General features: G+C 42.4%; 1 protein-coding gene across 2 annotated transcripts in view; it reads right to left on the bottom strand.

The window, feature by feature from the left end:
- Nucleotides 1-618: 618 nt before the first annotated feature.
- The window catches only part of E23 (ABC transporter G family member E23), an 81,650-nt gene continuing 67,918 nt past the window's right edge, over nucleotides 619-14,350 (bottom strand). The window contains exons 7-14 of one of the 2 annotated variants that reach the window (XM_076199791.1): nucleotides 13,844-13,937; nucleotides 13,272-13,424; nucleotides 11,697-11,885; nucleotides 9,010-9,137; nucleotides 8,662-8,869; nucleotides 7,277-7,491; nucleotides 5,778-5,986; nucleotides 619-5,313 (exon numbers count right to left, since the gene is read on the bottom strand). In XM_076199791.1, the coding sequence (XP_076055906.1) occupies nucleotides 5,118-5,313; nucleotides 5,778-5,986; nucleotides 7,277-7,491; nucleotides 8,662-8,869; nucleotides 9,010-9,137; nucleotides 11,697-11,885; nucleotides 13,272-13,424; nucleotides 13,844-13,937 (1,392 nt within the window). In that variant the 3' untranslated portion in view covers nucleotides 619-5,117. The remainder of the gene's footprint in view (nucleotides 5,314-5,777; nucleotides 5,987-7,276; nucleotides 7,492-8,661; nucleotides 8,870-9,009; nucleotides 9,138-11,696; nucleotides 11,886-13,271; nucleotides 13,425-13,843; nucleotides 13,938-14,350) is intronic. The other variant, XM_076199792.1, reaches the window with a different exon arrangement.

Genomic DNA, 14,350 nt, shown 5'->3' with positions numbered 1-14,350 from the left:
CACACCCCTCCACCTTCGGAGACGGCGGTGACATCATTTATTTGTATTGCTTTCAGAACATCTTTACCTCCATGCAACTGATGGATCTAGAAGCCTCAGTGATCCCAAGATGTAAAAAGAATTAACACCAATGAAAAGCGTAGTGTACTACCATTAAACTTACCAATTCTCTTCTGATTGGAAGACCAACTACGTCGATGTTGTATTTTTTCTTATAGCTATTGTATTTTTCATCTACATGTTTCAAAGAGCGACAAAAAGGCCTGGAACGGACAAAGATAGAATGGCCACAGAGGGCCGCTCCAGGAAGAAGCAACTGAGGAGTAATCAACCGAGTAAAGTGCAGGTGTAGGAGAAGGGTCAGTATATTCCCCGTTTGAAATTTCAAGTCACAGACAAGTTTTTCTACTTCGCGGTAGTTCCCATTCCACGGTGACATATGTCTGATCTGTATTTACAATTCACATACATCACATACTTTTTTAAGTTGGGTATAACCGTACAAATGAGCATAAAGATCAAATTCTAATTATTCCATTTGCATTTGCTATATTCTTTGTCATCAAGATTGGAGAACACAACGTAGAGGAGATCTAACTGTGGTTAATGAATCATTCATTTCTACTAAAATATGAAGCTTTATTGTTTATGTATAATAAGTTACAAGTAGTTCCCACTTTGGATAGCGTAACCACTCAAATCCTTGGAGCTCTCTCTCCACCTGAAGGGTTATCAGGTGTCTGGCACTCCACTTTGGTGGGGGAGGGGCAGATGACCCTCTCTTTTAGGATGCAGAAAGGGTTTGTTCGACCCAACGAAGCTTAGGGTGGCACCGTAAACCTTTTGTTGGGGTCATCAAGTAGCTGCTGGCACAGTAATCGTTCACGAAGTTACCAAGAATCCGTCACCCCGCGGAAAAGGAAGGGTGCCAGCTGTTTGGAACTGCATGAACAAACGTGCTTCTTACGTTACACTGCCCTTACTGACTTTTTCACACATCATCTCGTTCTTAGCTCAACCCCTCCCCCAACCATTCCCTCCCATTCCCTTCCCCATCCCCAAACAGCACATCACGCCTTGGTCCTTGGAAGAAATCCGCTTCCTCCTCTTTTCTTGTTGTGGGAACCATTACCTCCCCTTCTCCCTCCCTCCCTCCCTGTCACCCTCCCAGAACTCTAGATTACACCTCCGACTACGTACATTCTCACTCGATCACCCTGCACCACGGATGACTCCATCCTCTCTTTCCAATTCACTCCTCGAAATCAGATCCCTCGTTGGCGCCCTCGTGTCCCCAAAATTCCTAACAGTTTACCCGTATTTACTTCCTACTACTTCTTCTCCCAGTTTTCCATGACCTGCCCTGACCCCAGGACAAAGGCTCTCATCTTACTTTCTTAGTATCTCTCCCAACTTTGATGTCTATGCTCCTAAGAAGAATAGCCCCCGCCTCCTCATGCCCTCCTTTTGTTCTTGAACTGCCAGGAATATCCCAGTCTACAGGGATACAGACCATGTCACTTGGACCCCTCAGTAAGATCCGGGAAAGCCTTGTATCCTGCCTGGCGATAGGATTGGGTTTTAGCTTGTCAGCGTTGGTGTCACGAGAACGATTTAGTTACATTTGCTTTAGAGGTCTTGTAAATCCTAATACCGGGACTTAAATGCCAGTAATTACATGCTGCAATATTATCATACAATGTTGTAAGTTACAAAGTGCTTCCTGGGTCCAGCCCGTATTACCTTAATGTCCTCATTTTCCACGTCCCCGCGAGTGCAGGCCGTTTCTCTTTTCTACAAACAAACTGGCTGGATATCCTTCCAAAATTTTCGTCACCACACTTTTTTTTTTCTTCCTTCGAATTAAGTGAGGATTCGCACCATCGACGGGTGCAGGGAAGCACCCACAACGGTCACCAGCACAGGAAGAGCACCTTCATCCACGGGATGTGGTGATAGTGCACTGGTGCATTCTCACGCCAACTCTCCCAACACTTTTTCATTCGTTAAAGTCAGACAATTCTATCAACATCTACGCAGAACACTGTCTTCATCATTTCCTTGGTTTTCATCCCTCGCCTTCACGTTGACCTCACTTCCTCGTATTTCCCTTGCCATATTTTCCAAAATTTTCCAGAAACTTGTTTTTGTTTTAACAACGCGACGTAATATTCACTTCGCATGCAACACTTGATCATTTTCTTTCCTTGCCAGAAGAATCACACACAAAGTCGACAAGGCATACAAACATGAGGCAATATCGAAGACTTGACAAGATCGCCGTCAGACCTCGGTCCTTATTCCCGGCTCATCTTTAGTGCCCATGTGGTTAGCCTTCACACATGAATTGGTGGGAGGATGTGGGGGCGGCGATGGGTGTGTGGTGGGGCTGTCGTCCGTCCACTCATTGCACAACCATCTTGCGAGTTCAGAAGGTTCGATGAGGTTTGGAGTATTATGTATACATGTGATTAAATGTTGGCAGTGGCTCTTCTTGGTACTGGAACACAGAGGGAGGCAGGATAGATGAACACGCTATTACGTACTGACGTTTGGGTGAAATCCGTGTGCTGATGCACTCGGATCATGATTGACTACTGAGCATTCTTCTTACGGTGCCCTCGTGCCAGCCATCCTTCAAGTAGTTTCCCGAAGATTAAAAAAGAAAAAAGAAAAAGGGGGAAATCTTTCTTTCCTTTCACGGCAGTTGAATCCACCGACGACTACTGTTGTCAAGTTGTAAAAAAAAAAAAAAAAAAAAAGGACAAACTATCGTGTCGGATCGTTGATGAGCGATGGCATCACGACACGAAGGTTACGTTGTTGAAGCGATGTATGCACGTCTGGCACCCTTGGCGCGCTGCTACAGGTCCCAGTGCTTGGCACCAGGTGGAGTTGGCACTCAACAGAGGATGGCGACAGACAAATGAAGGGTGAAACAGCTAGATGATTATACGAATGACAGATGCTAGTGTTAAACAAACACTCGCGCATCTCTTGACGTCATAACAACTGAGCAGCCGTTTTCGCGTCAGCGGTGACGGAGAAGTGTTGATGTCTGACCGGGATAAGCTGGGGTGAGGAGGAGGAGGAGGAGGAGGAGTTGGGGATGGGAGCAATGATGACGAACGCAAGGATTATTCACAATGACTGGTAGGTTCACCCTCCTTCGAGGTGATGAAACGTAATCGTAAACTAATATAGTTACACGATACTAGGCAATCTATGATATGACTCTGAGAGGAATGTTGCACGGCTGGCCTCGAGCGAAGACCTGATCTTGTCGATTGTGAGCGATGCTTTAACAGGGTACGTGGAAGCTGTACCACACCACGCCCAACAATCAGTAGCTTCTCTGCTGCTGGAGTGGTTAGCAAGATTTAGTTATGCTGGAACTTTTAAATTCTCCCGGTCAGAAAGCTTACCCTTAAATAATAAGGGGACATTACGAAATTCATTTAAACTGTAGTAGCAGCGAGTCCACTACTTGACTGACTGGGTCCTCGGTGAAATACATAAATTAGCTTCAAGACAACCCGAGAAGTACGAAAAGAAAGCAGTACTTTGCGTTCCTATTGATCAAGAATAATCAGGCTTAGCATACGTAAAAAAATCCAATCTAAATAAAGGCACACAGCGTCTGGAAAGGACTCTAGACACTGGAAAGCAACGCGAGGTCCAGTCAAATCATGAGATACTGACGACGGAGGCGGAAAGTAGCGTCACGGTTGACGGCGTGATGTTATGGTTTCTTTTCCACAACAGTGAGTTTGTGAGTTCGATGTAATCACAGACGAGGTACTCAGAGGGCGTGCAACACCAATTCCTGGGGATGGTGCGGCGGCGCCCCCTCACCTCTACACGACTTTACACCGATGCGAAAGCTGAATCTTGAAACTGAGCAAACTTGGAGAAGAACTCATCCCACTTTTTTCTTTTTTTCTTTTTTGTGACACAGGGGAAAGCACCGACTATTCGACACTCGCGATTGGCACATTAAAATTCGACACTTAGAGTGCTAGTCCATGGAACGAACAAAAAGGTAAATAGTTTATTGTGCTTAGAACACTTCCAGTGAGCACATTTGGACAATGCCATAGACTACATCAAGTCACGCAACCACTTCTGATATCACAATTTTGCATCGGGATTTCCTTAGTACCCTAGATCATAAAAGTTCAAATGAAGCTATCTGATTCACACAGGTCAGATCAAGACCATTGGTGTCCTTGCAAACCAAAATACACTACCCTGTATTTTTATATTTTCTTATCAAACATCCCTGGGTTTCACTGTGTGACCCTATTCAAGGCACTGGTTTGGGATATTAATGGGGGTCGTATTACTATAATCGCTGACCTGACTCTGACCCCGGGGGGACTACAATAGTAGTAATAGTAGTGGTAGTGGCAGTAGTGGTGTTCGAAGAGCGCAAGTAGATGTGGTAGCGTCAGGAGCTGCAGTGGATAAGGAGCATATGGCTGTTGAGCGCGGCCTGGGGCGCGGAGAAGCTGATTGGTTCTTGGTAACACAATTGGTAACTTGCGTAGTGATGAAGTTGTAGCTCATGGAGCAGACACTCGGGAAGGCCATCGTCTTACCTTTCCAAACTGCCGCTACTTCCTCCTTTGCAGTCATATATATATATATATATATATATATACTTTTTTAAGCGCATGAACAACCGGTTGTGTTTGAGCATATATAAAGTATGTGCGCCCTCGTGTATATATTTGTGTGTGTGTATGTGTTTGTATATACATACATGCATATATTCTTGCATACATCTTTGACACTGAAATATATCTTTTATACTGCACTTAGCTGGTCAATGTCCATCACCAAATGAACCAAGAATGAAAAATGTCGAAACTAACGTAGCGTCTGCGCTGTCGGTTTGATATCGACTTTTTTCTTACAAAAAGTTCCCTCGATGATCTCATCCACAGACACACAGACACACACACACACACACACGTCATCTATTGCAACGGTTGAGTAGTATGTAAAACAATTCGTCATTAATATAACAATAAATAGCCTCGCTTGATAGAGGACTATTCCTTCTCTCATCCATCTCTTGTGCCGGATTAGGAACTTGACACAAAAAGTTATCGCTACTTGGGTCTTCGTAGAAACCGTAGGACCATGTACGCTAGGATCCGGGCGGCCACCATGTACACTAATAGGATGCAGACATTCACCCAGAAGGAGAAGGTATGTCCTCTCTCCCCGAGAATGTCCTGTACCTCGACGAACTCGGCCTTGTCCCCTCTGGTGCAACTCTGGAACCGGGAGTTTTCCGTGGCACACCTGTGAAAGGTAAGTCGTCAGCGGGATTGTGATAAAAAAGAAAGTTGTTTTAAAACATTAACTATCCGCTGTGGAGGACTTTGGGTACATTGTGAATAATATTTCAATCTCTCATAAAATGACAACAAATCTTGTCTTATTTGGGTTTCTGATTCTTGGGATGGAATCCTGATAGAATAATGTAAAAACAGATAGTGAGAGGACACGTCCATACATGCTATCAAATGTATGCTGGCAACATTTTCTTACACAAACAAGCTATGAACTTGATTAGGACCAATTCTGTGGGGTACCCTGGCTGCATTTATCGTTGGCATGCATGTACTCATTGCTTCATCCCTATTACCAACATAATAATACATGTCCAATTACTATTGCCAACATTCAATCATGTTGCAAGCAAATCTGACTCCATGTGTGGATGTTTCCTCACAGGGCGTTCGGGGGAAAGGTTGAACACTCACCGCACTCTGGGTCCTTGCTCAAATTCAATTATGTTCATGTTTTGGAAGGCAAAATGGACCATGGAGAGGTACTTGGCCCACGTCAGCCAGGGTGGAATGCGGGTGGCAAGGAAACCACCGAAGAGTTGTGTGAAGAGCGTGAATATGGCTGCCACAGATATCCCGACCTGGAGGTCCATGCACGCCGCGCCCACCAGCAAGCCCACGCTCTGAAACGGGAGGTCAGTCGGTGAGAGAAAGAGGCTTCACACAGTCATCATGGAGAGCCTAAAGGTCAGCCAGCACTAAGACCTTTGCAGTCACGTGCTAATATCGAATGCTTTTGGAAGGCACAAATTATTTTTCATTCCGTCGCCAAACACCACTAGTGTGTAAAGTATAATTATGACAGGTTACACAATACTAGTTCCTTTTTCTCTGCAATTGATTGATCTACCTATTTTCGCAGCAAAATCATTTCATTATAAAATATCCAACGCTTGAAATCCATGAAATCCATTTTTTTCTTCAGCTATCATATTTACCCAACTTCTTTACAAATCAACTCAGGATAAAGACAATGATGTCTCAAGTTTTAATAACTAGAAGCTCCACAGCTCTCAGCAATGGTCCCCGGGCTCTCTTAGATGTCTTTGGGGAAAAACTTTGGACTGATATCTGTTACTGTGTATTAATATGGATCAGTTTCTATATGACCAGCAGATTGAAGGAACAGGAGAGCGTGCGTCAGTTGTTAGATTTCCTTATGTGGAAAAGTGCAAGATGGGTGGGGGGGACACTCAAGCTGACGTAGAAAGAATATCGGGCTCGGTTTGGTGATTTTGGATGGCGGTGAGGGTGATTTCGGCGAATGGGTCAAGTAGGAGGAGGAAGAAGGGGAGGAGGAGAGGAAAAGAAGAGAAATAAGAACAGAAATAGATAAAGATGAGGTTAAGGATAACAAATATGACGAAGAAGAGTGAGGACAGGGAAAATATCAAATGTAATCTGAGGCATAGAAACAAGAAGAAGAAGAAGAAGAAAAAAGAAGAAAAGAAGAAAAAGAAGAAGAGGAAAAAGAAAAAGAAAAGAAGAAGAAAAAGAAGAAGAAGAAAAAGAAGAAAAAGAAGAAGAAGAAGAAGAAGAAAAAGAAGAAGAAGAAGAAGAAAAAGAAAAAGAAGAAGAAAAAGAAGAAGAAGAAGAAGAAGAAGAAAAAGAAGAAGAAGAAGAAGAAGAAGAAGAAGGAAAAGAAGAAGGAAAAGAAGAAGAAGAAGAAGAAGGAAAAGAAGAAGGAAAAGAAGAAGGAAAAGAAGAAGGAAAAGAAGAAGGAAAAGAAGAAGGAAAAGAAGAAGGAAAAGAAGAAGGAAAAGAAGAAGGAAAAGAAGAAGGAAAAGAAGAAGGAAAAGAAGAAGGAAAAGAAGAAGGAAAAGAAGAAGGAAAAGAAGAAGGAAAAGAAGAAGGAAAAGAAGAAGGAAAAGAAGAAGAAGAGCAACATCTCACTGCAGATATTATGAACTTACCTGAGCTACGATGGTGTTGAGGAGGAGCATGAGGAGGAGAAGGACGGCCGTCATGGCTGAGTGGCAGCCCATCATAGGGTACGAGATTACAAAGTAGATTGTGGGCATGGTGATGGTGAGGGGCAACTCGCCGATCATTTTGGCCGTGTAGTACGCACTGGTGCGGTAAGACCCGCTGGCCCGCTCCTTCTGGATGACCTCACGTTCGCTTGGGACTGCGGGAAAACAAGAAGAGTGGGGGGTCGCATCAAACCAGATCAGAGGGGGCGGTCATTGTCTACATGTATTTCCTATTCTTATCTACAACTAAAAGCGCTAGAGTTTCATTACAAGGAAAATCACAATTTTCCTTTTAATGTTCTTCATAAATCTATCTGTAAGGCATGTGCACCTGGAATTCTATTAGTAGTGAAAAAATATTATGAACATACGTAATCATGTTTATCAAAGCTGACCAAATCCCTTAGACCTATTTAATTCTTGGGGTCTATCTTCCTATGGGAAAAAAAAACTTGCTAATATGAACTCTACAATCTACATGTACATGCACACATACATACATATATATACATACATATATATATATATATATATATATATATATATATATATATATATATATATATATATATATATATATGTCAGGTAAGAATCATAGTAGAGAGTCGAGTCGATGGCGGCGATGTGTTTAAAGAATTCACGATAGCTAACACAGTGTTTAAGAAAAAAGTCAAGCATAAGTACACATGGGAGAGGGTGGTGGATGGATGGGTGGTTGATAAGGCGCTGATGGAATATGTAATGGTACCTAGGAGAAGAGTAGGAAGAGTTGTGAATATTCACGTTCTTAGGGGAAAGAGTGAGGGAATAACAGTTAACTTTTTGGTGGAAGGTACGTTGAGAGTGGAGGATAGATGGAGAAAGAGGAAAAGGGCAGAAGGTAGGGAGGTGCTTAGGGTAAACTGTTTAAATGAGAAGAAGGAAAAGGAACAGGAGTACAAGGAGAAGCTGAGAGAGGTGTGGGAGGTGGTGAAGGACAGAGTGGAAGTAGGTGTGGAAGAGGAATGGGAATGATTCATGGAGGGAGTGACAAGGCGTGCAAAGATGGTATGTGGAACAAGGAGGATGGGAAGGAATAGAAGGAAGGGTAGTGTTAGTGGAATGAGGAAGTGAAGAAGGTTGTAGAAGAGAAGAAGCGAGCATTCGGGGATTGGTTGCAAAGTAGGACAAAAGAAACATGTGAGATGTACAAAGAAAAAAGAAGAGAAGCAAAACATAAGATAAAGGAGGCAAAAAGGAGAGCAGACGTAAAAGGTGGGAAGGGACACGACGAAAAAAAAAGGGAAAGTAACAAAACGATTTAGAAAACTTAGTCAAGAACTTACACGTGGTGAGAGCGCCGAAGAGGTGGAACAGCATCCAATACGTAGTAGAGAAGAACATCCATCCTTGTATATCCTGAAGGCGTTCTTCGGTCCGGGGTGCCTGGAACCACAGGAGGCCAGCCATCACACTGAGGCTCACCGTCTGCACCCAGTTCAGTCGAGACCACATGGTATGCTTCGCCACCATGAAGTTCCTCTCCGTCAAGACCTGTTGGCGAAGTCATCGATCTCAGTTTCGGTCTTTGTGTGACATAGAATGAAATATCTTGATGGCCATGTTGTCCCAATTCTGGTCTTCAGAGGCAGCAAAAGGGTGGCAAAGAATAGAGGAACTTCACTCAAACTTACTCGTAGCTGTGTACAAAATGATGTGGGCCAACGGGAGTCGGCAATGTCTTCGTCGGCGTTTGTTATGGAAGATAAATGGCTTTCTGTGTCCTCAGACCACGACGACCTACCGCTGTCCTCGTCCTCGCCTAAGGTAAACAGAATACGCGTGATATTATATTCAGAGTCAGGATTTAACTTGAGTTTTGCATATTTACCTCGCCCCCAATCTCTATAGCCAAGGCTTATCCTGCTAAGAGAGGAAATCCCATCGCTTTTCCAAAAACAATGCAACGACAAAATTTGAACTTGGGTTTATATGAATAGAATATTATTTTTCTTCATATCACTTACAAAAACAAAGAGCTATATGTATTTTTATCCTTTGTGAGAAATAACATGGTTTTTATCGACACCTCCCCCAATCTACGTTTTCAGTCTTGGGAAGAACGCCACCAGGTTTCACCACTTTCTCCCTAAGATCACTCCCACCGAATAGTCGAGAATGTTGTCGAGTTGGTCTCATTTATGAAACATATGAATACACATTAGTGGTGAATCTGGTCCCGATTTAACAACGTCAAAAAATCACCAGAACTTTTATTCTAATAGACAATATGGCGTTGCTATTGAGAATGGGTTCATGGAGTCCGGAGGGAGGTTTGGGTTAGTTAATAGAGTGCGGGCACATGACATTGCTATACTGCAAGACTCCTGGGGCGTCACGTCAGAATAAATTGGTTCAAGGCGATTACAATATAAAAAGATTCATCTCTTGAAGGAAAGTGTAGCGAGAGGGTATGCATATAATGTTGATTCTCCTAAAATGAGACGTAATGGAACTGTTATTTGAAGAGAAGGGTGAGAAAGAAGTAGGTTATTGCCGGGAGTTGAGTAGGTAGGGCACTCAGGGGGAGGGGGGCCACTGGCCGCAAGAAAGCTACGGGCGAGAACGGTACGGAGGGCAGGGAAAAGCTATGGGGGTGATGCGTCATTCAAAGACGATTACGAAGAATAAGGCAGAGGCGTGGATCGGCGAGAATTGCAAATAATTCGGCGGTAGAGACTGCGGCCCAGGGAGGGAGGGATCGAGACTGTGGCAGATATTGTTGCATAATTCACTATACAGTTTGAAGGGAACCATCTGTGCAGATATTGATGGCAGTGGGTGGGCAAGGGTAGGAGATTCTTCTCCGATGATAACAATAACAAAAATGACAATAATAATATTAATAATCGTAATGATAATGGCAGTCAATCAGTATATCAAAAGTTCTTCCTCCCTTATATGGGAGATGGCCGAACTAAAGTGCACATCCACGAAATACCCATTAAAACACATTTAACAATCCTCACTTCTCAGCACCTAATGATAACGATAATGATAATAATATCAACAATAAAAAACAATAACAACAACAATATTGATAATGATTATAATAATAATGATAATGAAATAATAGAAATAAGAATATTACCATTATTATCATTATAATAATGAAGATAATTCTAATAATAATAATAATGATGATAACAGCAAAAACAATAACAAAAATGACAGGAATAACAATTACTATAATTATATCAACATTACTATAATTGACAATTATCACACACAGTAAATGCTAAACAGCAGCAAACTATACCCAAGCCTACTTGAATAAAGTAGAACAATAGTTCAACAATAACAGGATGGAAGCCTTACTCCAGAAATCAATACTGACGTTCCTCTCACCAGACAATAGTGAATAATGATTAAAAAAAAATGTATATATTGTGAAACTAATTGGCCAAATCCTTCCACTGGAAAAACCTTAAAATTCTAGGCCTCACATTTGATACTCGTATGACTTTCAGTCCATATATAAAGAACCAGACAGTAAGAATCAACAAGAAAACTAGCCTACTTAAAGCCATTGCAAACACTGACTTATGGACAACAGAAAGAAACTCTAATACCATCTTTAAGCAATTCATAAGACCCACCCTCGATTACATCTCCGCACCATTCTTCCAAACCATCAATGAGACGAATATATATATATATATAATATATATATATATATATATAAATATATATATGATTTGAAGAATGGAACATAGAGTAATAACAAGATGCACCAAAACCGCTCCAACAATCTGCATACGAGAAACCAAAAGACTTCCCACAGAACACCACATGAAAATGACAGGAACATAATTCTACACCAGCACCCGTAACACTACACAACCATCACATTAGATCTCACAAGCACCATCAACAGAATAAAAAACAAAACAGCAGCATACTACTCAAACGTCTATAACAACCTACTACCTGTGCCACACAAAACATCCATACAAAAACACAAACACACTCGGCTCACTAAACAAGCCCTTCAATGCAGACCTCCTAACTCAATACTTCACCAACCCCGAGACATAAGACAATGAATAAATAGATAAATAAAAGAAAAAAATCCTGCATCTAATCAGATCCATCGCTGAAGCAGTGCCAACACAGAACAGGCCTGGTCACATATGCAACCATCACACAGTAGACACAGAAGACCTCATACTGCAATGCTCTACTCTAACAATTCCTAGACAACAACATATCTTTTTTGAGTGACTTGTGGCAAGTGATGGATCCTTATCACCATTACCATCGTTGCCATTATTAGCACTACCATTATCATGATCATGTTGGTTCCGGAGAGAGCATTTACCAGTTTTGCTAAAGCCACGTGTGGAGAGCTTCTGTTGCGTCGTCTGCGTTCTGGAGTCGTCGCATCGCTGCTGTTGTTGCTGCTGCTGCTGCTGCTGCTGCTGCTGCAGCTGCTGCTGCTGCTGCTCTGCGTGGAGGTTGGCTTGGCACACGGCACAGTCGAGGTCCCAGTCACACTGACCACACGAACCTGAGGGCAGATGCAACACAGCGGTTATGCCAAGTCTCAAAACTCTATACAGTGGCCTAATGAAGGCATTGTATTCAACTTTCTATAGAAACTCGCGTGGAAACTTATGTCCACCGTTTTCTCTAGCACATTAGCCTCTTTGGAAACTGGGAAAAATCTGATCAACTAATGTAAATGTACTGCAAGGCACTAAGAAAAAAATGATGCGAATTCTAATCGACCAGAAGTATTTCTACAGCTTCTAATAACTGATTTCCAATACGCACATCGGTCTCGCCAACCTACATAAAATATCGGAGGTAGATATCACAGAATGTACAAATATAACTGTCACACACAATTCATCCCCGGCTAACTAGCCTAAGTTTATTTTCAAGTGATGTTTATGTTCCGCCATCGTCACAAATAAGCTGGCGATCACTGGCAACACTAGGACTAGCGATGGCGCCTTCACCTTCAAGTTTTGATCCCAACTGCATGTAAATAACATTATCTAGCCATCAATTATGACTGCAGTAGCTCTGCTTACATTTTTCCTATTAAATATTTTTTATCTGAACTACTGAAATCCACGCACTTTACTACTATGGACTATCTTTGAACTCGTATGGATCATTTGTACGAATCTCATACCCATGAAGACCGTTGGCCGAGCTGTTCCACGACACACTTCCGCATCATTCCATTCCTCTCCCTCCCTCCCTCCCTCCCACTTTACAAAATCATGGAACACAGTCTTTCTCAACCCTTTTTTCCCTTTGTGGAAGCTTTCAAATAATGTTCATATCTCATGCAATTGCAACATAAAAATAATTACAAACATTTATTAATCTCTTCATAAAATTCAACTTCACATGGTAAACGACACATTTTTTCTGACAACTGATATAATAAAAAAGAATTTATGTTTTCAATACAGTATGTGTATTTACATATCACGTATATGAAAAAACGAATTTTCCTAGAATTAGCAATTTATCACATTACCTACAGAAGAAAGAACAAATGAGAGATTGAGTGGCGGGAGTAAAACGAAGATGATCTAGGTAAGATAACTCTCTGAAAGAAGACCAAATTGGTCGAAACGTTAGAGTAAATAAATTCCTAGATCATCTTCGTTTGACTCCTACCAACCAATCTCTCATTTATCACATTATCCTTCACGAAACCCCTAATGGCCTCATCTCTTGCGGAACCCTGCCCAGGGCTCTCTGGGGAACCCCGGTTGTGAAACGCTGAACTAAACTACTTACTCCTCTCGCATTCCAGCAGCCACGGCCTAGCCCGTTGCCACGTCGTCCCAAGGTTCTGCCTATACCATCAATACTTTCACCCCCAAATGACAACCAACCTGACCCTCAATCTCCGTCGCGTCTCTTCACTCACCTGAACTCGTGATGACGTCCAAGTATTTCGAACCCAGTGAGTTGGTGGAGTTGTGGAGGGTGGAGGAGTGGAGGGAGGTGCTGTGGTGGAGAAGTCGCATGGCGGCCTGAATGAGACGGGACTGGTCCTCGACGGAGCCCTTCGTCTTCTCCACTGCCCAGAAAGAAATATCCCACGTTTTCATTCTGCAACTCTCAATTTTTCCTTCGTGTTCTCCTAACTTTTATCTTCATTTTATGTCTTTCTACTGTTTCAATTTGATCTACCTGTTTAGTGATTCATTAACTTTTCATTTGACTACGGATTCTTACGAATTAAGAGCTGAAGGCCAGGCCAGAGAACTGCTTCCATGCACTAAATATTATATTTGTATGGTTGTGGTCATATAGAACATATACACAACATCATCTCATTCTGTGTGTGTGTGTGTGTGTGTATGTGTGTGTGTGTGTGTGTGTGTGTGTGTGTGTGTGTGTGTGTGTGTGTGTGTGTGTGTGTGTGTGTGTGTGTGTGTGTGTGTGCACGCGCATGTTTAATATGGAAAGTTAATCGCCCATCGGCTGACTACTCACGTATGAAGTCTGCCGGGTTGTAGTGTGACGTCATGGGCATGCCGACCGAGGCGAAGTAGTGGACGACGCCCCTCGTTTCGCCGGAGTAGGCCGTCTGCGGCAGGTGGAAGAGGCACATGGCGAGTGTGAGAGGAGATCGAAATGGGGGGACCTTTCGTCCAACGGTTAACCTAACTTTTGACTAAACGGACCTATTTGTCCTCTAAAAGAACTTTATTGTGGCGTCAAATGCCAAATGGTTAAGACTGGATGAGAGGCACCTTTGGGCAGTGAAGTGCAAAAAAATTGTGAAAAGAATATATAGATAGAAATAACTTTGAAACATATACACAAAATAAATTTATTAATAGAACAGACGACAGGAAATTACACCCTCCTATTCAAATGTTTGTGCAACTGATCACTTTCAACAGTGAAATCAGTAAACTGTTTGACGCGAAACGATTCCATTCATTGGAGAGTCAAGGTAGCGTCTAGCTCTCGGCAGACATTGCACACTTTCATTGA

The sequence above is a fragment of the Oratosquilla oratoria genome, chromosome 16 (assembly GCF_046742065.1).
Source record: "Oratosquilla oratoria isolate Oo_2021 chromosome 16, ASM4674206v1, whole genome shotgun sequence".
NCBI lineage: Eukaryota > Metazoa > Arthropoda > Malacostraca > Stomatopoda > Squillidae > Oratosquilla > Oratosquilla oratoria.
This window is presented reverse-complemented; position numbering and strand designations above follow the sequence as displayed.